Source organism: Hylaeus volcanicus, chromosome 8 (assembly GCF_026283585.1).
Source record: "Hylaeus volcanicus isolate JK05 chromosome 8, UHH_iyHylVolc1.0_haploid, whole genome shotgun sequence".
NCBI classification, from domain to species: Eukaryota; Metazoa; Arthropoda; class Insecta; order Hymenoptera; family Colletidae; genus Hylaeus; species Hylaeus volcanicus.
In genome coordinates this window covers 4,336,192-4,360,737 of record NC_071983.1, presented here as the reverse complement: position 1 = coordinate 4,360,737, position 24,546 = coordinate 4,336,192, and the positions used below count along the sequence as shown (strand labels likewise).

Below are 24,546 nucleotides of genomic sequence, written 5' to 3'. Positions count from 1 at the left end.
GTAGTGAAACGATTAGTTTTTCTGGAAATTATAGCCAGCTCTGGCATGCGAACATCGAGAAGCTCGCGGAAACATCGATCCGAACGCTCCTCTCGAGACGTCCAACCGAAAGTAGTACGGGTCCGTGCATGTTCAGACCGAGAAGAAAAGAGCATCGCGCGTTTGGCACGTCCAGCCCGTTAAGTGGTACAAGACCGCACGTGGTCAGACCGGGCCGTACAAGCTTGGCACGCTAGCACCAATTTCGCGATCGCAGTCCTTGTAATAGGCTGTCCAAATATCCAACGATTCGTAGAAATTATCTTTCGGAGACATTGGTTTGGCGATTCCTGTGACTTACGACGCCAACGTCGCGAACCTTGGGTAACGAATTGGCAAGCGATCCGTTTTTTTTTTTTTTTTCTTATTCGTGTTGAACGGAATCGAAGATATAACAAAGCGTTCGCGAAAGGTTCGCGGATCGACATTGAATAGTACGAACACTTGTTTGATCCGACACGACGCGACATGGATAAACGAAACTGGAAAAATGAAACGGAAAACACGAATTTCCGGGAATACCGTGGGTACCCGTGTCATTTGCATATCCTAATTACCATGTTTCGGGGAACCGTTAATGTCGCTTAATCTATTTCTGACGTCTATGAATGTTAGCTTCTTGGAAAGGTTCTTTCACGGTCGCGTGTTCCGTCCATTCATTAGTAGTAGTAGGTATTTGCCGAATCGTGAGCTGTAATACGAGGAATTGGTAGTACCGTTTCGTTATTTCAACGAAGTGAACGATTGCAAGTTGAAGGATTAAGGATCGTCGATTTACAGCTCATGCATGTAAATCAAGGTTCTCGTGCACAACGTAAACGTAAACGTAACCATACGTAGCGAGGGAACGCGCGATCGTAAACCGTCGAGGACGGGTGGCGCGAAGGGACGATTCTGGAAACGAAACGGATTCGCGTATTCGTCGCACACGTGCACGGGTGACGTAACGCGGGTTTCCGGGGGCAAATAGACCGAAAGGTAATTTCGCCCGGACATGTAGGCGGTTATTATGGATAGATGGTTCTTCGTCAGGCAGCTCTTCCCTCGTTTTCCACCGTCTTCCATCGGCATCGGGCTGCGCTTACACGGGTTTAATACGCGGACAATGCTATTACCGCTATTTACGGTCTCTTAGGTTTCTATTAGGCTCGTCGCGGACAAGCCGTGGGTATTCTAATCGCGCTCTGTCCTCTTAGTCGCTTTTCCTCTTCATCTTCATCCGTATCCTCTAACGCGGGAAAATTGGTTAACCACAACCGTCATGGATATCTCGATGGACGTTGCACTGCTAATAACAAAAGCAATATTGTTTTTTCTAAATCTACGCAGACAGTTCGATTTTGTCTTTCGAGTTTCCAGACTCTCGTGCAACCCTCCGATGTAACGATCAATCCGCACGAATCGGACCGCGCTACTCTGCACCGTCGCGTCGCGTCGCCCCGTCGAGGTGTCGATAATAGCGTCATCGATCTCTCCTCGTTTTTGCGCTAGAGTGCTCGCGAAACTTTCGTTTCGAGCGATTCGATGGTCGACGTTGGAAAGACAGGAGAACGGCTCGGTGTCCCCGGGTAGAATTTAAACAAACCTTGACGGTTCGAAAAGCATCGGGTCGATGCACAACTTTGCGCCGTTTTATTTTAAACAAAATTCTCTCTTAAAGATTTCATCTAGGAAACCTGGATAGGATACATTGCTATCGTTTGCTTGCATTCGTGGAAAGGAAGCGAACGACGCAACAACTATCGATAGCAATGATAAAAAAGGAAAAATATTGAAAAAGTGTGCCGTAAACGTTGAAAGATTCTTTACGATAAATTTAGTCTTTACACACCGTATCGCGCTTTACGCTCTTAATAATTAATTTATCGCGGAGTTGCAATCCCTGCGAGCGCGTCGTTCTTGCATGGCTCTTCGCGTACCACGTGTCCTACTTGCATTTTCAAGCTCGAACTTTCGAGACTCGTATCGGGAACACGTCCTTCCTGTTTGACAATTAATAACATAAAAAAAAATATATGATAATAAAAGACGACGATGAATTTATAATGGATTAACCGAAGGATGTTATCGGAGTTATTGTATGCTCATTTCGTGAAACGTTTAGAAGTTTGTCGAGGTTGTCGACAGGTCCACTTCGGCCATGTCTCTCTCGGACCGTTGTTATCCGGAACTTGTAAGGAGTAAGCGGAGTCGCAAAGGTTTCCATTAAGCTCGCGGGATGGGCTCCGTTATCGCGATGATGGTTACCGAGTGGAATCTTGGCACAGTGTCTGCTACCGGATACGCGATTACCGTGGTCGATCGAACGGCGCCTTGCGCGCAAAGAAGTAAATAATTAAGCCGAACGTCTGGGGTCATCGTGTCACTCGATACGCCGAGTATCGGCGAGACGAGCTGCATCGAATCCCCCGAATGCCGCTGCCTACGTGCCTCGACCTAAATCTACGCACTGCCCACGACTGCAGCCAGATAACCAGACACCCACACGGAACCAGAGAGTGTGAGAAATATGCACGTATACGACGGAGACGGAAATTAACTAACGCTCAAACCTCAGGGAATCGCCTATCGCTACCACCCACGCACACCCCTGTTGTATCTTCGGGAAGCTCAAGTCAAAATCGAATACAACGCCCGCGTCTCAAGAAGAAGGCTTAACGATAAATAGAAAGTAATCGGAAATGAACGAAATAAAACAAAATTTCATCGAGAAATTACGGAATTTCACCTAGAAAAACGAAATTTGTCATCGTGTACGAGAACCATCGTGAAAAAACATTACATCGCTCGATGTTTATATAGAGATAAACAAACAAAGAAACAGAGAGGAAATGGTAGTCGCGAGGATCATGGTTGACGAAACAGGAATGGAACGCTGCACCGAACAGCATTACGTGTTCTCGTAGGAGTTAATCGTGGTAGCGCAAGCTCTGGTGGAAACGTGGACGAACGACACGGATGTACGCAGCCGGCATCGGCAGCCGCGGTCGTGGTTCGTGGTGGTCGTGGCACGGTTGACGTCATCGGGCAAAATGGCGGTGAAGTGACGTCACTGGGAACCCCCTCTCTCGAAACGGCTCCGCAACGTCGGCGTCGGCCGTCGGGGTAGTCTCGATACCGTACGGATGTCAGAGAGAATCGGAGGGAGAAGGAGAGAGGGTGGGTGGTGGAAGTTTGTCGGACGGGTGGGCGCCGTGACGCTCGCGTCACCGAGCTCGGTCCTCGGGCTGATTTTTGGCAAGATCGTTTCGCGCATTTAGAGGGCGACATTAGCCGGCTTTTCGGGTAACGATCGTCGTCGCGACGGACCTAGCCGCCGGGAGACGCCCCGCGCCGCGTCGCGTCGCGTCGCGGCTCACCGCCGTCGTTGCACGCACGGTGGCACAGATTGCACATGCATTTCTAAAACGACGCCACTCCAAAAAATTAGTTTTCCCTAAATGAAGGAGATATCGTCGAAACAGAAGAGACATCGAGATGTTCGCTGTTACGGGGTGGGGTGGGGAGGGGGGTGGTTTGATTACTTAAGTTCGACACTAGATGTGGTCGTTTTAGAAATGCACGGGCGACAGGTTTTCCCCTATTTTCGACCTTGGGTATCGTCCTCCGACACCGTGGCCTGTTCCACAGCGTAAAAAGAGCCAACAACGATGGTTCGACTGGCAGCGCTGCTCGGGCTCGTTCGATCGGCTTTGCCGTGCTCGTGGAGAGAAGCACGTCCCAGCGAATGGTACGTAAAGCGTAAAGGAGTGGAAAAAAAAAAGGAATCGGACGCGTGCGATGTAAAACTGTACTGCGCACGTGGCGCAGAACTGCGATTTGGTTGCGCGTCGACAACCGAGATCCAGCAAACGAAAAGAGGGTGGCGGTACACGCGCACTCCAGCTGGCTGCAATTCTTAGTCAGCCACCGATTCCATTGCTACCAGCCTAGGGCGCTTCCTTGCCCTCTACCCTTTCTCTCTACGCTCGGATACGTCCCGCTCGAGCATTTTCGGTTCAACGTTAACCTCCATTCGGTCCGACTCGTAACGCGTGGGAGCCGCTCGAAGGACGAATCGGATCTCGACGATGCTACGAAGCGGAGTGTCCAGTGATCGTTGTCTATTTATCCTATTTAGAAGAGAGGGAAACTTGCCTAACGATACGATAAACTAGTTACGATTAATACACGCAATCATTCCGCGTGTAAACTTCTTCCTTTGTCCACTCTTCCCGTCCCCCTTGAATCGCGAACAGGAGAAAGGATGTCGGGATGTAGCGGTGGATCGAACAACTTATAAACAGATCAACGCAAGAATCGTGCACACCGATGGAACAATTTTCAAGAGGGGTTCGTTATGGCGGGGCGTCGCGTCTTTTATATTGATTTCCCGAAAGATATTAATAACTCTAGAAAAGTATCGTCGATAACCGATGAGCTATAATAAACTTTCGAGTGCCGTCCCAGTTGCCACGAGCAGACTAATCTCGACGGGGAAACCTGTTCGTCGACAGGGATGCGAAAAGACCCACGAAACGATAGGCGTTTGTCCATTTTTACGCGGGAAAGTATTTCTGCTTATCAGCCTGGAGCGGAGCGATTCGGTCGAGTCGAACAATCACGGCCTATGGAAATCTAGCGGTGGCCTGTACTCCGAGCTCCGATAACGTTCGTATTTATATCTGTGAAAAGGTGGAAAAAAATGGAATGGCCTTCCGACGGGATCGCTGCATCGTTGGCTGTCGATCCGGAATCGAAGGCCAATTATTTCTGCGCGCATCCTCGTCCCCTGTCCGTGCGATTCGCCTATATTATTCTTTGCGAGTGCATGCCACCGCAGATATTCTGCGTTCCGTTAGATTCGAAATTTGACGAACCGTTTCGCATCGTCTAGTTTACTTTCTCTTTCTCTTTAACGGTACGTTGTCCATTCTCTAGTTTCTCTGCGTATTTCCTCTATAACATAAATGTTAGTTTGCCAACGACGTCGATTAGTAGAAATCGAGAAATATTTGTACTCGGTAAATAGAAAGTTTACTCCATCTCCAGCAGTTGTTGTACACCTTCTGTTCTTTTATTACAAAAGAGTTCACAAATATTCTTCTTCATTGCTTCGCGATTCGTCGATCGGTCAATTATATCGATTCTGGAATCGAAATGCATCCCTATGACGAAAGGGCGTCGAGCCTTTTTTGCGAAATTGAACGCTTTGGAAGCGACGGAGTTGTACGAAAGGTTTTTCGGTTCGTTGATCTACGCCATCTGGCCTGCCAACTATCTCGCGCCGGATACCTCAAAAAAATAATCGAATCGTGAATATTCAGACGCCTCGCCGCGGCGAGTGTGCGCGGTGGAGGAAGAACGAACGAACGGAGATGGTGAGAGAGAAACGGAGGGACGCCGACGCCGACGGCTCGTATTAATTACCCTGAGCATAAAAAACGTAGACGCTAGCGACACGAGCGTTTGGCACGAATCTCTCTGCAGTTGGGCGCGTCACTCGTTCATCCCTAAAAGCTCTAATGCGGGCGACGTTCGTACGATCGACCTGGACGAGACAGGAAATTCGAAGGATCGTTAAATTTCGAAATTTTTGGACCGTGCGTAATCAGCGATACGTTGCACCTGTTGCTGGCGTAGCAATCATCGAAGCGGTGATGAACGGAAGAGCCGTGTTAGACGATGCATTACATCGTTCCACCCTCGCCGCGGCGTCAAGTCGTTGCCAGGCAGTCCGTGCAGGCTCATTTTCGAGAGTACTATCGATCTGTCGGTCACGGGACTCGTTCTATCAATTATTACCCACTTCGATTTCAATAATTCAAAGACGCGTTTGGTCGAGCCGGATGCGGACGGATTCGAAGGCAATTTGCCGTCGACTCGACCGTTTTCTCGTGTTTAACGACGTTACGTTGGATGCACCCGCACGAGAGAATCATCCGAAGCGGATATCCATCGCGTTTATCGAATATTATTATTCGACGAGATTATTTTTCCATTTGAATCCGTGCTCTATCTAAAATGTCAATCGAAGGAACGCCGGTTCTCGATGAAAATTTACTTAAAAATTCGCAATTTCTCACGCGGAACCACCACGCGTTAATAGTATTATACCTCTCGCAGGGCACTCCGCGTAGAATAAAAATGATCGATCGTATCGTTGACGTTACGAGTGAGGGCGAACAGCGATCACCGCGTCGATAGTAACATTGTTACCGTTATTACGACATCGTGGCTGACTGATAATGCTATGTTAACGCGTCTCGCATGTACGAGGTCGGCGTGGGCAGCAAATTAACCCTGCCAACGGTAATGGACTCTCGCGGGTGGATGTACCGAAATAATTTACGTATCCTCCAAACGCTTGGACGCGTCCTCGACGTGAAGATTCTTTGGGAGGCAATTTTTTCTTACCTTCGAGGGCAGACAGGTAAATCAGAGACTCGAATATCGCGACTTGTCATTTCCGACGTCATAGCTGTCCGTGAATCGCGATTACCGGTTGCGACACGCCGATGGCGACGCCGTCTCGTTGACGTTTTTTCACCTAGAAAATGAAAACCAAGGACTAGGATCGTGATACGAACGGTAGTAATCTCACTGTCCGTCGCGACGCGAAACGTTGTCATCATTTGGAGAAGGTAAAGCCTGCAAGATAAAGAGAAAGGTGCATTATAAGATTACTCTCGTTACCGAATGAAAAGCATCGGGTACGAGTTCTGACGTTCTCAAGAGAATTTAAGGAGCACTTTAGAGGGTTCCCAGGGAGCATCCACGAATACGGCGACGATCGATCAAGAATATATTCTTCCGCGCGTTGTGCAAATTCTGTGGCAGAGGATTTTTTTTTTATTTTTAGAACGACAGGGTAACTTTTACATTGCATCGAACTACAAATATACGAAACTAATTAATCCAGAGGTTCCGTGGGAAAACGGGATTTTGGAAAGTCTGCATTGGAACCTCGTAATATTTTCAATTATTCGAATTTTACCACGACTTTTTCAGGAATATACTCTCAAGACTTGAATGTTTAAGAAATTGGGATTATCCGAAATTAGCGAACCGCTTCGTTAACGTCATCGAAAAAGCGAGCTTTTTCGAAGCGACGCGTTCTTCTCCCGTCCCATCCCATCTCGTTTTGTCTCGTCCGGAGCACGTGCTCTAAATTCTTAAAGGCGGAACGCTGATCACAGCTGAATAGAGAATCAAGGTTCGCTGAATAGGACGCAATTTTCCAACGATACTTTGACGAGCTATCGAGCTTGGTAGCATCATAAAAGTCGCGAGAGGCTCGCGGAGACGCACCGATGCACCGGCTGGAACCTTGTTGCGAATTTATTGCATTACCGGACAGCTTGATTGCACTTCCCTGCGAGGAGAGGGCACGCGCACGGGCTGATCCTGGCTGCAAAAGTCTCGGCTAATGGAGTCAATTAGTCCCAGTTTCGCGTAATATGCTCGCGACGGCCATTAACGAGACTTTCTCGCGAAACGTCTGCGAAATATCGCGCGTCGAGCGTTTCCAAAAAATCGACGAGGATCTTCGTACACTTCGAATACAGTCGCTCTTCGTCGATGTCACGCAAGCGTGTTTATTTGAAAAGAGACCGTAATGTCTCGACTCTAATTGAAATTTTGAAAAGACAACGTATACCGTCCCGAGTCGCCACTGTGTTTACATATCAAACCGCCACGTTCCCCACTCCTCTTCTCGATACCTGTCGAAACGAAGGAATTCTCGTCTCGGACGGTCTCGTTAGTATTCGATTAGAGCTATCATCGCGACGTAAAAGTGTGATTTCCGTAAGTTACTGATCTCGATGAATATATCTCGCTCGATGCGTGTCGGCGACGATTTTCCCTCGCTTGTCCTGTCTCGTGTACGCGTAGTTCCTCGCGGAAACCTAACGGCTACGACGACTCTGTCTCAGTTGTTTGTGAAACGAAGCGAAGGAAATTTGTTAGAAAAGGACCTTAATTATAGAAAGAGAGTAATTTTGAAAAAATTTTAAGGTTTATGCAAGATTGAAAAATGATCAGCGATGATTTCGGTCGCGTTATCGTTTTCGTTTCCATTTGTACGCCTACGAAAGCGACGCGTGTTTGCGAAATCGATTATGGCGACGCGGGTACCGTGGCACACGCGCGACTCCCATAACTTTCTTTGAGTGTTTACGACGACTAACTCGTTTGATCGTTGCGTGATTTGCAGGTTGGCAGCGCAAGAGGCGGCACAAAGGGACCCTGGATACGCGAGTCAGTACAGGAGAAGGCCGAGGTGGGCCGGACTGAGTGGTCTCGGTGACTGGACTAGCTTTGGAGGGGAGGTAAGAGTCGTCTAAGCTTGAAAAAGCTTCGTCTGAGATATTCGTTAATTGCGGGTTCTCTCGCGGCTCCTCTTACAAAGCCGCTCACCCTTCGCGGGCGAATTATTCTCGCTCGTTTCTTCGCTTCGCTTCGTCGCGAGGGATTCGAATGTTGCGATGCCGAGTAGAGCCGAGTAGTTACGAAACGTTGCCCTTAAAAAGTGTACACCGTGACTCCACGAAAGAAAATGTAATCTTCCACGAGAAGTAACCATTCGGATAAACTGTTTACATAGGGTGTTCCGTGCCAACGCTCATTAGAAGTAATCGGTAGGGCGTATACTCGGCGCAAAAAGGTCTTAACCCTTTGCACTCGAGAGGTGACTTTCGGTCACCACTAGGTTTCACGCAGCAAATCAACCAGCAACGATGCTTGTTTAGATTTAATTTCTTTGGAACTCCAAGTGTCAAAATAATGATTGTCGGTGAGGCAAAGGTGACCTGATTCTCAAATCTCAAATTAGCTAAGGAAGCATCTCGAGTTGCTGGTGGATATTAGAAAAAGGAGGCTTCGAGTGCAAAAGTTGAACTTTTGCTCGATAAAACGCTAATAAAATGAAAATGTGCGAAAATTTGTAGGTACCTGGTCTGGTGGACATGGCGCCAGGCCGGGATCAGGGCGGAGGGGCGGGTGGCGGTGGGGGAGGCGGCAAGGGCACCACGTCGTTGTTCATCCTGTCGGAGGATAACTGCATCAGGAAGCATACCCGCTTTATAATCGAGTGGCCGCCCTTCGAGTACGCCGTCCTGCTCACCATCATCGCCAATTGTGTTGTCCTCGCCCTCGAGGAGCACCTGCCGAAGCACGACAAGACCATTCTCGCACAGAAGCTCGAGGCGACGGAAATCTACTTCCTCGGGATCTTCTGCGTCGAGGCGAGCCTCAAGATCCTCGCCCTTGGCTTCGTCCTCCACCGTGGCTCCTATTTGCGCAACATCTGGAACATCATGGATTTCTTCGTCGTGGTGACCGGGTGAGAGGACCATTTTCTATTTCCATTATCTACTTCTGTCGTTCGAAAATTTCAAACTTGTTCCGCGACGGAAGACAATTCTGCACAAGCCTTTATCAACGTTTCGACGTTTTCCTTGAAATCATCCGTAGTTACTTTTTCCAACCTTTGCAGAATTGTCCTCCTTATCGGTATTGGCACTGGCATTGTTGTTATTCGTATACGAGCATTTCTATTAATATATTCTTCTGGTTAACTTCGAGGGAAGATCATTCCGGTTCTCGGCTGCCTCGCGGTCCAACAAGCTCGAAAGAAAATGGGGTATCTTTCGGACGCGGAAAAAGTGAAATCCAGAACAGGCCACGAGCATCGAAAACCGGGATATTCTTCGGAAATGATTCGCGAAATCTCTCACGACCCCGTTTACATTCGTTACTTTTCGTCATACCGCGATCTCTCATGGTCACGACTTTACGATCTTTCGTTCCCTCCCTCGTTTTCACCTCCGAACAAACGAACGAGCGCTTTCTTCTCTCTTCCATTTTTACTATCTCCTCCTCTCTCTCTCTCTCTCTCTCTCTCTCTCTCTCACACTCTCTCTCTCTCTGTGTTTCTCTTTTACCCACAGGTGGGCAAAATTTTATTCGAACAATAGGTGAGCGATAACGCAAGTTTATTCGAGTAAACAGTTGTTTCATAATATAAATACTAATTAAGATTTATCGAACCGATAACGAATGAAAAGTTGTTTATCTTTTATTCGTTAGTCGAGAGCTAGTTCAGACGAGAATTTTGTCCATCTCCGATTCCTCCGTGCTCCGCGTTTTCCAATTGATGGAAGCGAGAGTAGAAACGCATCGTTGTCCCGACCAACATTACACGATTTACACGTTTCCGCTTTCCATCTGTTCGTTTCCTTCGCCCCCGAGACACCGCTCGTTCGAGCGAAGCAGACGTTTGGAGAGGAAAACAGTGGACGAGGAGAATGTTACGGTCAGGTCTGATCGGCAACCCTAACGCGTGATTTCTCTACAAATTGTTTCGCGAGTTAACAAACCTACGGTAGAGCGATAAATGATTCCGATCTCGTTCGCTTCGAGGAATCCTGCCAACGGAGAAGGTCCTTTCGTCGTTGTTAGCTAGATGGATCTCCTAGTGCTCTTTAAGACGCGCAAACGACCGACTAATGTATTTGTTTCGAGTAAGTTTCGAGGAAATTTGAATCGACGAGGTTAGTTGAACGAGGACCGAGGAAAGGATCTTTCTCCGCGCAGGCTTAACATTTAAGGAAGAACGTCGATCGATTCTTTCGGCCGAACAGATAGATTCTAGAGTAATCCTTGGATTAGGTCGATGACCGTGTTCGCCGAAACAAACGTGGACGTCGACCTGCGTATGCTACGTTCCTTCAGGGTCCTCAGACCGCTAAAGCTGGTTTCGAAAATTCCAAGTGAGTCAGTCACAGTTCTGCGAAACTGGCAGAGATGCAAAAGCCATATAAGTAACTAACAGTAACTAACAGAGTGCAGTAACAGAGAACAGTCGAGCAGCAGATTGATAAACTAACTAAACCCTAACACCCCCTGGCAGTTGTTTTCCTGGCAGTTTGTGTGCGTTCGACTAGTCTCCTTAGTTTTAAACTGTTTCTTGATTAACAAGACACACTTAGTTCGTCGAACCATTTAGTTTCTATTTTTGTCTGTCGCTATCTCTATACCTACTTCTCTCTATCTATCTGTCTGTCTGTCTATCCGTTTGTCCGTTTCTCTTTTTTATACTTTAGTTGGCACGTTGGGTCGACACCGTTTGGTTGATTGGTTTTGCTTTCACGAACAAGCAATGCTACTAATCTACTAATCTACTAATCTACTAATCTACGCTGTATTTTTACTTATCCCATTTCTTTTATTTTTTTATTTAGTTTCTCGACCAAACGTGTCATTTGAGTTGTTCCATTTTGTTTGTTTTGTTTTATTTTGTTTCGTTTTGTTTTGTTTTGTTTTCAGTTTATTAACTACCACTTAGAGGCTATGGGTGTATTAGATCAGTTGATTGACGCTAGATGATCGTTGAGAGTTGATGATCGATATATTAATTGAATATAATATCTATATATTTATATTATATATTCTGTGTCTACGTGGTTTGCGTAATTCGAGTGTCTACTTTATATATCTATATACGTATATATTCTACTGCCTCTATAGAGGACTTGCGTGAACTAGTCGCTAGTGTTATATTTCGTTATTTGCTCTATCTTCTGTCGTTATGTTCAGTTTTGTGCACACGTTGTTCTTATTTAGAGACTTCTGAAGTCGAGGAATTAGATATTTACACACATACACACGCACGCACAAACAGACACAAATACACGTACAAGCGGGCGTATACAGACACGTCGGATCGTTGAGCCGAAATTTTGGACTTTTCATTAAGGAGAGGAAAACTGCGAACGTGGCTCGAATTTCAGTTACCGGGAAAATATGCGTATTGTCCTTAGCTTGGGATTTCAATTTTTTCGTTCCTTATCGCGATACGTTTGTTCGCGCAGCGAATTTTGTTCTTCGAGAACGAAAGAAGACATTTTCTTTTTACCTGGAATTTGTTTAGACCCAGCCCCGTTCGCGTGAAACGTTCCCACCGCGTTCACCCGCGACAACGCGCGATCACACGCCGAAACAAAAAACCACACGAAGCTACTGGCCTGCGGGTGTCTCTATATTTAGCAGTCTCTATCTTTAGCTACAGTCACTGATTGATAGAGTTGACTATACATTGGTAAATAGGTACTAGGTGTTCTAGAGCAGTAACGTATTCCAGCGAGCTCGTGTTTGCTAGAGAGTCGTACCTTTAGACACCCTCGAGAGACCGTGTGTCATCGTCCTACAAACTCGTAGACCTCACCGAGGTGTCCTCTCTTACACCGGCTTCCCTTTCACTATTGATCCTGGAAGCTTCGTTCTCCTTTAATCGACGTGTTTGCCATGCGGTGGAAATAAGAAGTCGATGCGAAAGGTTCACGACTCGTTCGCACGAAATTCACGATTGTCTGGAAGAACGCGTCTATGAAGTTTTAGGAATAGAAATTCATAGTTGTAGCTGTGTTCTTTGTATCAACGACGAGTTTAAAATGGCAGCTTACGATGCGCGAACGCAGAGCTCTGCAGTCGAGTCAAGGGGTGCGCGGTGTCGGTGATCCGTCGCGATTGTTCGCGATTCAAACCCCGTTCGAAGATACGCACCTAACGAAGAATATGGAATACGGGGGTCGATCTATACTCTATATTCTATAGTCGCGAAAGACAGGGGCGAAGGGTATTCGTCGGAGTTCGACGACCGCCGCGGACGTTCCCTTTAACAATTTCGTGGAACTAGAACTGCGGTTACGTTTGTATCCAGCACCGATTCACCGTTTGCGTCATTGCCTCGATAAATCTATATCTAGCACTAGAAGAAGTTTCCTCCTTTTCTTGTTCTTTTCAAGAAAAATCATCGTCAAAGTTACTTTAACTTCAATTCACATCCACAGTTATTTTTTCACGCATTCTCTATCCCAGATATATCGAAACACATTTTTCGCCAATTTCGATCGCTACGATGCGACGATCGACCAAATTGATTTCCTTTGAAACCGTTCCGCCCTTTCACGAAGACAGTTTAAGGAGCAAATTCACCGATGCGCTAATTCGATAAGCTAATCCGAAGCTGCGAGAGTCGAGAGCTAAGCTTCGAGCCTTTTGTCTTCGGATTGGGCTGTACAATTGTGCCAGACTAACTTTGACCCGTTCGCCTATGACCGAACCGAGCGAATTTCAAGTTTCATCTTGTTCCAATGCGGCTGCTTATTCTGATACTGTTTCAACCCTAGTCTTAAGACAACGGTTGCCTGCTTAGAAAGCTCGGTTTTATTCGATACATTAAATTGTCGCCGATTTGACGTTTCAGTCTGGAAATGCCCTTTCTTATCAAATACGGAAAACAGAATTGTCTACCGATGTTAATCATTTAACTGCTGTGCTCGAGAACATTCCAACTGACGCGGTTAACGATATCATTAAACTTTTGGATTTTATAAACAAATTTGACAGTCTTTTAGTTCCACTTCAACGAACTTATAGCATTATATTTGTGCTCCAAGTTGATCCGTAAGTAAACTCGGAATATAATTACGACGAAACGAATCCCCGTGTAGAGAGTGATCCCGTTTCTCCGACTTATCGTTAGATTAGAAGGCCCTAATTCACCGCCGCGTTGGCGGTCAGTTGTTTAATGCAAATACCATAAAGGAACCGAAGACATCGGTTCCCGGCGAGCTTCACACGACCCCTCGATAGAAACTCTCCCGATTTCCTCCGGGTTAGGCCATAGAACGCTAGTTAACCACATAGTTGTGTAGTTTAAGTACTTAAGTAGCGTGAGTATTAGTGTAATAGAGTAGTAAGTAGTAAAGTGTGGCGGGGTGTGTGTGTTTTGGGGCAGGTTCATCACGGCGTTCTCGCAAGGCATAGAACTGGATATGGATCTGCGCACGTTGCGTGCGATACGCGTGTTGCGACCGCTCAAACTTGTCTCCGGCATACCGAGTGAGTAGCGTTTCAATACAATCGGCCACGAGATCTAGCCGAAATGAAAGCGAAGCAATGCAAAACGAAACAAACGAAAGAAATTGTCTCATCTCTCTTCGGTGCTCCTTTCCTACCTATCTCGTTTTCGTCTGATCGTCCGCAACTTTTCGTACAATCGGCTGTGTGAAATTCCAATAGGCCGGATAGCCGATTTGCATTTTTTTTTCCATTCGCTGTCCAGTCACGAACGCCGCGCTTCGATTCCGCGAGCTATCCGTTAACGGGTTTATATACGGCTGGACCTTCGAAAAGACGCGTTTCATAAAGAAGAATGAATAGTCGAACCGGAAAGAGAAAAGAATCGATACGAGATCGAGCCGTCTTTTCGAGCGTGCAGCTATACGTAATCCCTTGAAAGCCAAAGGAAGAAAAGCGTTCGATTCCCGACGCGATACGGGATAAGCGTGTGCAACCGTGTATGCGCGGGATAGGAAAATTATGTTTCGATTAGAAGGAAAGGAAAGCGCGAGGTTCGGTGCTCGAGGAACGCGTGTCGCGGTTCCGCGTGTCCTGAAAACTATCCCGCGTCTGGAATTCGGATACTTCGTGGATCGACTGGATCCGTTCCTCGAAACGTTCACGTTTATCGATTAGTTGCTGTATAGATCCGATTACCAGCGAACCGATGAATACGTTTCGGACATTAAAGGTCGTAGATCAGTGTAGTAAGTTTGTTGCAAGTATATTACATATATTTCTACATATATCGATATGTCTATATTTATACATGCATACATATATTTTATATATATATATATGTACATGTATATGTATATATACATATATATCTCTACACGTAGATGCCTTGCAAGGTTAGAACGATTATTTTGTTTATGTAGCACCACCCAAATAGATATCTTTTGAAAGTTCTGTATGCTGTGTCTATGTAAGAACGAAGTATCCCAATTGTTTGGCCGCTGGATCGTATACGATCGTCGATCGTACATCATTGCCGTGAAACGTTAACGAAAGGTTATTCGAAATACAGGATTACGTATGTCGCACACTCGTACAAAATAATCGCGCACGTACGGCACGTACGATTTATATGAATCGCCGCGGCGTCGAATGGAACATACCAGATTCTTACTCGAGAACGAAAAGTGCAGACGATTCCGTGCACGATTCCCCGAGCAGCGACGCGAGTGAAACACGTAAAAGAAATCGATGGAAAAAACATACGCGACGCGCTTCGAGAAAGCGGTTGTCGGGCCTAATTACTCCTCGCCAACTTTTCTGTGAACAGGTCTCCAGGTGGTGCTCAAGTCTATTATCAAGGCGATGGCCCCGCTTCTGCAGATCGGTTTGCTGGTACTTTTCGCCATCGTGATATTCGCCATCATCGGTCTCGAATTTTATTCGGGAACTCTGCATAAAACGTGCTATAGCATCAAGGATATCAGTGAGTAAAGAAGAAGCCGAATCGAGCGAGTCTCTACGAACGAATCGTTTCTAAATCTCGGAAAACGGATACTAGACGAAACAAGACTGGTTTCGATTGTTATTTTGCTTACTTGCCTATTCTCTCGGTTATGCGATATTTATTCATTTTTTTTTCATTTCGGTTTTTTTGGAATTTTTACGGAAAAGTAGACGCGTCGTGATTAGTCGTGAACGAAGGACTTGGAAGAGGTCGGAAACTGGGCCGAGAGGTCTGACAGTGGCTCTGTTGTAGATGTTATCGTGAAAGAGGGCGAACAGCCGAGCCCGTGCAACACGGACAACAAATCCGAGGCGCCGTTCGGAGCCCACGTGTGCGACCCGAACTCCTCGACGTGCATGGATCACTGGGAGGGACCAAACTTCGGCATCACCAGCTTCGACAACATCGGATTCGCCATGCTCACTGTCTTCCAGTGCATCACTATGGAGGGCTGGACTGCCATATTGTACTGGGTAAAGCAAGAGATGTGTCCTTCAGTGTTAAAAACTCTATCTCTTTTCCTTCTACAATTACCGAGTTCCGAGCGTCGTGCACGCTGGTGCTTGACGCGGAGTCTTCGGTATCAGTTGTCGGCCAAACTATCCTTTTCAAATTTTGCGCTTCTCCTTTCCATCGAATCGATGAGTTTCCCTTCCTAAATGTAACAATATAGTCGCCATTTTACAAAAATTAATATCGTACGCTCGGCACCGGTTTAATCTTGAATAAAAAACGATCCGCGTTGGATAATTTTCGATGGTTCATCTCTGTGAAAAATTTCGCAAAAGTTACGAAACGTCGCGTTCGGCGAGAAAGCATTTGCTTCTTTCGAAACGATACGAATCGAATTCGCGCGGAACGCGAACGCGTTTCGTCGAAGACAAACGGAAGAGTGTCGGAAGTCGTCGATTCGACGAAATATTCGGTATGTACCTCTCTCTTCCCAATGCCTGTGCCGATAATTTCCTTTTTTTTTTTCCACTTCCTCGTAAGTTTATGATCCAATTGTAAATGTGACCACTTCTCGCAACAGTTTTTCTCGTTGTCGAACGTTTTATTTTATTCTGTGTGTCGTGTTTATTTGTCTCTTTTTCTCTCTGTGTATGCCCGATGAACAGTTTGGCTTTCGCCGTTACTCCTTCGTTCGCCGAAACGATCGAAGAGAAGCGCTTGCAGATGTTTACAGCTCCTAACACTGACGTATATGTTCACCTTGCTCAGTATAACACTGTCAGTTTCAGCCCTCTTTGCAAATCTTGGTGTTGATCTAATCGTATCGTTTATTTTTCTATGCTTCGTTTTCGAAGCTACCGGGGAGAACTGTCGGAAGAACTCCAAAACGAACATCTCGATGGATAGAAACGTGTTCCGAGTGCTTTGGATTTCTTGCGGTTTCGCGCACGATCACCGATACGACCCTTTTCGTTCGTTATCTATTATTCGAAAGAAAAAGTTTGTTCATGTCACACGTAGAAGCGTAGAGAAATACGATGTAACCTTTTGATACTGTGCGTAACCGGTGTATCGTGCTCGCGAGCGTAACGCATGGGCTTGACGTGGCTCTGGTGAAATTTGCAGACTAACGACGCTCTTGGCAGCACGTACAACTGGATTTACTTTATACCATTGATCGTCCTTGGCTCATTCTTCATGCTGAACTTAGTTCTCGGTGTCCTGAGCGGGTGAGTATTATCATTTTCGATTACTGTCCCATTTACTTCGTTCGGTTCCTTCGCTCCTTGTTCCGTTTATCACGATACAGGGTGTCACTTACGATAACGATGGTTTCGAAGCGCGGTGAATCTACGAGATCATTGGTACAGCAGCACATCTCGAACTGGGATAGGGTTGCGATTACACGATAATTTATAATTGAGTTTGGTTTCAGCGATGAAAGCCTCGTAGATTCTGCCGCGCTTAGAAACGTACGTTGACGCGCGTCAACCCTGGCCTAGGATTTCCCGGGTTTCACCTTTGTTTCTTTTCCGTCAGGGAATTTTCGAACGAAAGAACACGCGTCGAGAGGCGGGCGGCTTATCAGAAATCAAAGAGAAAACGTCTGTTCACGACTGCGTTCAGTTCCTACTTAAAATGGATCACTCAAGCAGGTCTCTTTTTTTTTTTTTAAAGAACCCCCATTATATAGAAGGAAAAAGATCGAAGTGCTCGTAGAGATTGATTACACGAATAGGAATATTTCAATTGGAATACACGTATCTGTATCCCCTGACATCGAGTAGAAACGTGATCGATTTGGCGTGAAACGAACCAGTAGCGAGAAGAGCCAGCTATCGCGAGACGCTCCGTAACGTTGTATTATATTCCCTCGTAGACACCAGTAATCTCCGAGTTGTCATCCGACGTATCCGATGTATTCTCCTCGCGGCGATAACGCTTTGCATAATAGCTCGAGTAGATAAACGCGCGCACCGCGAACCAAAGTCCTCCTCTAGACGCTAGAAGAGTTACGTCGCGCGATACCTGTCCCGTCCACGTGTACCTACACGATACACGAACGAGCAGAAAACGAAAACCGTATTTAGCCACGGAAGTGTCCTTTATCCTTGTACGCAGCTCCTCTATCATATTTCTGTAACGCTTGTAGAGAGTTTGCGAAGGAGAGGGAGAAGGTGGAGAACCGGCAGTCCTTCCTGAAATTGCGAAGACAGCAACAGCTCGAGCGTGAACTGAACTGCTACCTGAATTGGATCTGCAAAGCAGGTTAGAGAGTTAGCGCAACCCGCCAGCACCGACTTTCGGCCGAGAGGCGCCCTTTTACCTTAAGCCAGCTCCGTCCGTAGGCCAAACAACTTTTTTACAATTAGCTAGCTTCGTCCTTTGCCAGCGCGTCATCTTACGCGTTCTCGTGGCATTCAGTTGTCGATTTTCTTATTCGTTTTGCGGTCTTTTCTCCTTCCCTTCCCTTCGATCGTTATCCTCGACTAAACGTTCACTGTGATTTATAGAGGAGGTAATACTCGCGGAAGAAAGGACCACGGAAGAGGAGAAGATGCACATATTGGAAGGTTCGTGACGATAACGAATGCTCAAGGGTTCCATCCTATCTAGGGATGGCGGCCTAACGTTCCTCGTTCTCTCGTCGGTTCTTATATTTAAAAATGATTTTCGTTTACAGTAAGAAGAAGGGCTGCGGCGAAAAAAAAGAAACTGAAGAATCTCGGTAAAAGTAAGAGCACGGATACGGAAGAAGAGGAAGGCGACGACGATCAAGACGATGGTGAGTTGTATTTTTCCTTCTCGTTCTCTCCCGATGCTGTCCGACTTTGCAAACTTTCTCTCTTCCACGTAATATTATGCTGTCTTTTTTAGCGTTACTTCCGTTTCATCGGCCCGTTTTACATACTTTCCACGACAAAACGATAGAGCATCTTTTGACTTTTTTTTTTGATAGTCTCGTTAATCGTACGAAATACCGATACGGGCGTACTATCGATTTGTCACGGAACGTATTTGATCGACATCGATCGACATCGGGTGGTCTCGCGAGTAAAACCGCGACTCGTAAAACGCGAAAACTATCGCGAGCGCCTCGAACGAACGCAAGATCACCCAAGTTCCATTTCTGATTTCTATTTCGTACCGGTAAGAGAACGATGATATCCAATTTCCCCCGATCTTGGCGACGAACATTCTAAACACACGCTATCAGATGCTCCTCTTGTTTCAGTGCCTAAGAAAAACCTGAAAGGTAACTACAACATGTCAATGCCAGAACTTGCAAAGAGCAACGCAAAGCAAAGCAAGGCTGTACTCGTAACTTTTATTCAGTAACCGTTTCCTTGTATTTTCGTTTGAGAGGTCTTTGTCGTTTCACCTTCAACGCAAACATATACACGACGAACACGAACACGAACACGCGTAACATTAACTAGAACAGTATGCTGGCGCGTAATCGACTTTGCTGCAGAGCATACTTGGCGAAACCAGACAAAGTAATTGTCACGTAGTTAGAGTACACGTACAAGGCGTCTCGATTTACGGGACGTCCCGTATGTACATAAATACGTACGTGTTGTATATGTCACTCGAAAGCGCAGGCTGTGCACGAGAAGCACGATAGAACAGCCGCAATTATCGTAATTACAAAAGAAACGCGAATGCGTTCGGAAGGCGAGGCGGAGCCTGTTCTTTCGAAAATTTTTCACGCTACGTTATCTAGGACTCGACGCAGACTCTAAGGAGACTCGAGGCGCTAATTAATTTTGTTTTTTTAGGAATTGCTTCTGTGGCTGGTGTCGCTGTGTACTTTGTACATTTACGTGTCTTTGTCGACCACCTGAGAGCATTCGTAACGAGAACACGCCGATAAAGATTTCCGATGTTCGTATTGTTTCGAGATTCGCTGTCCGAGTCACGAGTGCTCGAGGTGTAAATGTGTACCCCTGTGATTTAGGTATGCCTGACAGTGGCGGAGTACCGATTCGTGTTTTCGTCTCGTCTCGTCTCGTCTCGTATCGTATCGACGTTGTCATAGTTGGTGTACTAACGAGTTCTCGTCAGGATATCGTAGAACGATTAGCGCCATGGAGCGAAAAATCGATTCGACGAGAAATAGAATGCCAAAAATAGGACTTGTCCCATAGAGTACGAAAGACAGGCTGGGTCCAAGTACTTACACACCTAGCGATAGATTAGCCACACGCATAGGTATTCTTGCTTCATAGACTACTAGTTAGAGATAGTCTTACGTACATACATATATATGGTGGCGTTATATGTGTACCGATCGTGGAAAAAGAATTCGAGACGAAGAATTCGATTCTCCGATCGAGGTAGATAGTAATTAGAGTCGACGAAGAAAAGTTTCAAATTAGATTTCGATGTCGTTTCGGGACAGCGTGAGCCGAGAAAGTTGCGATACGGCATTTTCCGGTAAAGCGGTTCGTTTATATCGCAACGACGTTATCGAGAAAAAATTCCGCGCGTACACCAGTCGCGATACGATTACGCGGCTCGATCTAACGCACGTATTCGAACGGCATTGCAAAACGTCACGAAACACTTGCCACGGTAGGCTAAACGCCAAAGGAAATTACCAAGAAATTTTTATCGAGATAATCGTTCTATTTCAACGTGGTAACGTAACTCCTTTTTTCCAAAATTCCACGAGAAAGACAAATGGAGAGGAAAAAAAGAATAATCGATCGACTGGTGTCGCGAATAAAGCAAAACGATAGCTTCGAGTTTTCGGTGAAACGATCGATTTGTGGTTTACAGGGTTTTCGAGATCTTCCTATTTCAAATCAAGGGTGAAAGGCAAGGGGACTTGCGTCGAGTTCTGGCGGGCCGAGAAGAGGTTTAGGTTCTGGATACGGAACTCCGTAAAGTCGCAAAAATTCTATTGGTTCGTCATCGTCCTTGTGTTCTTCAACACGGTCTGCGTGGCCGTCGAGCATTACGGTCAGCCGCAGTGGCTCACCGACTTCCTCTGTGAGTATCTACCTCGTTCGTATTTCTTTTAAAATGTTTACAACGTTTACATTAACCCGCTCCGAACAAGCGATACGTCTGAATCGAAATGGTTGTTGACAGATTTTGCAGAGTTCGTGTTCCTGGCTCTGTTCATGATGGAGATGTTCATAAAGGTGTACGCGCTCGGTCCTCGCACATACTTCGAGTCGAGCTTCAATCGCTTCGACTGCGTAGTCATCTCGGGATCGATCTTCGAAGTGATCTGGTCCGCGTTGAAGTCCGGCTCTTTCGGCCTCTCCGTCCTACGTGCCCTTAGACTGCTGCGAATTTTTAAGGTCACCAAATACTGGAAGAGCCTAAGGAACCTCGTAATATCGCTGCTCAGTTCGATGCGTAGCATCATTTCCCTGCTCTTCCTGCTCTTCCTCTTCATTCTCATATTCGCGCTGCTCGGCATGCAGCTCTTCGGCGGTCAGTTCAACTTTGACAGCGGGACGCCGCCCACAAACTTCAACACCTTTCCCATCGCGCTGCTCACTGTCTTCCAAGTAAGTTACACTCGGTTTTTCTCGGTGGATTTTAACTAACGATAAGCCGTGTTCCATTTAACCGAAGCTGGAAAAGCATAGCGCTCGGCAAGGAAAGAAGACACGAGACATGGTCTTTCCTCCGAGCCGCGAATTAGATAATCGTCGATAATCGCGCGAGAACAGACTTGTTTAACGAGGAACGATGCGTTGGAACGACAGATCCTGACCGGAGAAGATTGGAACGAAGTGATGTACCAAGGTATCGAGGCGCAAGGCGGTACCAGGGGAGGCATGGTCTATTCGCTCTACTTCATCGTACTGGTGCTCTTCGGCAACTACACGCTGCTGAACGTGTTCTTGGCTATCGCCGTCGACAATCTGGCAAACGCACAGGAGCTGAGCGCCGCCGAAGACGAGGAGAAAGTGGAGGACAAGGAGAAGCAGGCGCAGGAGCTCGAGAAGGAGATCGAGACGCTGCAGAAGCCCAAAGACGGTAACGCGCCCAAGGTGGAGGTCTGTCCTCCGAGTCCGAACCAGAATTTGTGAGTGTCCATCCTATGCTCGATATTATCGATCCATCATACGCGGAATAATGATTTCTCTTTCGATTTTAGCAAAGACGGAAAAGGTGGAAAGCAGTCATCCGAAGAGAAAAAGCAGGATGAAGACGAAGACACGGGACCAAAACCAATGCTGCCATACACCTCCATGTTTATACTGTCCTCTACGAATCCGTAAGTCGTAATCGTTTTATCGTTCGCGGAGGTATAACACAGGGTGGTCCGTTATGATAAATAGCGTCATAAATATTGCGCATTTTGAAACCTTGATCGCTTCGAGAGTTTAATTGATATTTGTAGAATTGCCTTGGACCACTCGGTGTACGATGCGTTCGACTCGAACGAAAGAAGAATCGGAACGATAACGAGGATTTAACGTGTTCATTTAAATTTGTGTTCGCAGCGTAAGAAGAGCCGCCCATTGGGTCGTTAACCTGAGGTACTTCGATTTCTTCATTATGGTGGTGATATCGTTGTCGAGTATCGCGTTAGCCGCCGAAGATCCCGTGTGGGAGGACTCTCCGAGGAACACAGTGCTGAATTACTTCGATTACGCGTTCACCGGTGTCTTCACCGTCGAGATGATCCTGAAGATCATCGATCTCGGCATCATCTTTCACGAGGGCTCGTATCTGCGCGAGTTCTGGAACGTTATGGACGCGGTGGTCGTGATATGCGCCGCGGTTTCGTTCGCGTTCGACATGACCGGTAGTTCCGCCGGACAGAATCTCTCGACGATCAAGTCGCTGAGGGTGTTGCGCGTGCTTAGGCCGTTAAAGACGATTAAGAGAGTGCCGAAGCTGAAGGCGGTCTTCGATTGCGTCGTGAACAGTCTGAAAAACGTCATTAACATTCTCATAGTGTATATATTGTTCCAATTCATATTCGCTGTGATCGCGGTGCAGCTCTTCAACGGCAAGTTCTTCTACTGCACCGACGAGAGCAAGTATACGGAAGAGGATTGCCAGTGAGTATACGTCCGATGTCGTTTGTTAGAGACGTAGGTATACGAGCAAACTAGAATGCAAACCGACGAGAACACGAGGGTGCAACTTTTTTTACGGAAGCGTCGTCTGTGTCTCGCAGGGGTGAATATTTCGTTTTCGAAGAGGGTGCCATGCTGCCGGAGCTGAAGAAGCGGGATTGGCAGCCCCAATGTTTTCACTATGATAACGTGATGGCCGCGATGCTGACGCTTTTCGCGGTCCAGACTGGCGAGGGCTGGCCGCAGATCTTACAGAACTCGATGGCAGCCACGTACGAGGACAAGGGCCCCATACAGAATTTTCGTATAGAGATGTCCATTTTCTACATCGTCTACTTCATCGTCTTTCCATTCTTCTTCGTCAACATCTTCGTGGCCTTGATCATCATCACTTTCCAGGAGCAAGGAGAGGCCGAACTGCAAGACGGTGAAATCGACAAAAATCAGGTTTGTCGGTTCGACGCGAGAAAAGCCGAATAAATAAAGCACGTCGCATCAGCTAATCGTCGCGTCGTTTATTTCAGAAATCGTGCATAGACTTCACGATACAAGCTCGTCCTCTGGAAAGGTATATGCCGAAAGAGCGGAACAGCGTAAAGTACAAAATCTGGAGGATAGTGGTATCGACGCCATTCGAATATTTTATCATGATTCTCATCGTTTTAAACACATTGCTCCTCATGATGAAGGTGAGTGTCACGTTTCGTTCGTCCCATCCGAAAACGAGTCGAAGAGAAGCACAGATTTTCTTCGACGACGTTACGACCCCGAGTAACGTACGGGCGCAGAAGACGCGACCGCTGGATGGAAAATGATTGTTTATCGATTTACCTACCCTTGTTCGTGTATCCGGTGTACATACCTACATACGTAGTATCCTCGCGACCTTGGATCGTTTCTATACTCCGATAAATACTCGATCTTGTCGCGTTTTGGCAACTTTAACCAATCGAAAAGCAGCCTAATAGACACTCTGATACGTTGTCGTTCGCGAGATCAGCGAGATCGTCGACGAGAGTACATCGTGTTCGACAAACGTGCACAATGGAGAGTTCGAAGTAACTGTAAGATATAACGTTATATCTGTACGAGGACATTGTTGTTCTTGCCTGCCAATTTATTTATTGCTCTCTGTATAATTGTCACCCTTGTGTATCCATTGATACGTGTACACAGCTGTGTTCGATATTCTTGTGCCCGTCCAACCCTTTCGAAACCAGACAACCTCCCGACTTCTTCTCTCCCACTTTCGTCGTTTCGATTCCATTCGAATGTTGAGTTTTTACTTGGACGCTCCGTGATTCACGGTCTCTTGATGCTTTTTATACTCCACCCTCACTTGTACGTTCCGGAATCGAGACGCTTTTATTTCCACGCCAGGCGTGCGCGACTGCCGCGAGACATTATCGAGATAAGTTCCGGGCATTGAATTCAAAGTCCGTTCAGAATAGGCTACGTCTACTATACAAGTCTGTTTCTTTTCTTGGAAGAAGTATAACGAAACCAAAAAAACTGCCTTTGAATATAGAATAATTAACTGTTGATCTATATTTTCTTCTTCTTCTCTTTCTTTTTATTCGATCCGATCCACGATTTAGCGTTCTTAATTGGGGATTAATTGTATCTATTTATTAGAAAGAGGGGTTA

General features: G+C 46.4%; 1 protein-coding gene across 5 annotated transcripts in view; it reads left to right on the top strand.

Moving 5' to 3' along the window:
* LOC128881017 (voltage-dependent calcium channel type A subunit alpha-1) overlaps positions 1-24,546 on the top strand; it is a 91,160-nt gene that overhangs the window by 36,964 nt on the left and 29,650 nt on the right. For 4 of the 5 annotated variants that reach the window (XM_054131659.1, XM_054131657.1, XM_054131656.1 and 1 more), the window contains 16 exons: positions 8,237-8,351; positions 8,970-9,364; positions 13,823-13,926; positions 15,215-15,370; positions 15,644-15,864; positions 16,970-17,073; positions 17,997-18,112; positions 18,358-18,417; positions 18,528-18,629; positions 20,630-20,842; positions 20,945-21,372; positions 21,574-21,896; positions 21,969-22,088; positions 22,318-22,881; positions 23,001-23,346; positions 23,424-23,588. In XM_054131659.1, the coding sequence (XP_053987634.1) occupies positions 8,237-8,351; positions 8,970-9,364; positions 13,823-13,926; positions 15,215-15,370; positions 15,644-15,864; positions 16,970-17,073; positions 17,997-18,112; positions 18,358-18,417; positions 18,528-18,629; positions 20,630-20,842; positions 20,945-21,372; positions 21,574-21,896; positions 21,969-22,088; positions 22,318-22,881; positions 23,001-23,346; positions 23,424-23,588 (3,532 nt within the window). Of the gene's footprint in view, positions 1-8,236; positions 8,352-8,969; positions 9,365-10,725; positions 10,794-13,822; positions 13,927-15,214; positions 15,371-15,643; positions 15,865-16,969; positions 17,074-17,996; positions 18,113-18,357; positions 18,418-18,527; positions 18,630-20,629; positions 20,843-20,944; positions 21,373-21,573; positions 21,897-21,968; positions 22,089-22,317; positions 22,882-23,000; positions 23,347-23,423; positions 23,589-24,546 lie in introns of those variants that run through there. The other variant, XM_054131658.1, reaches the window with a different exon arrangement.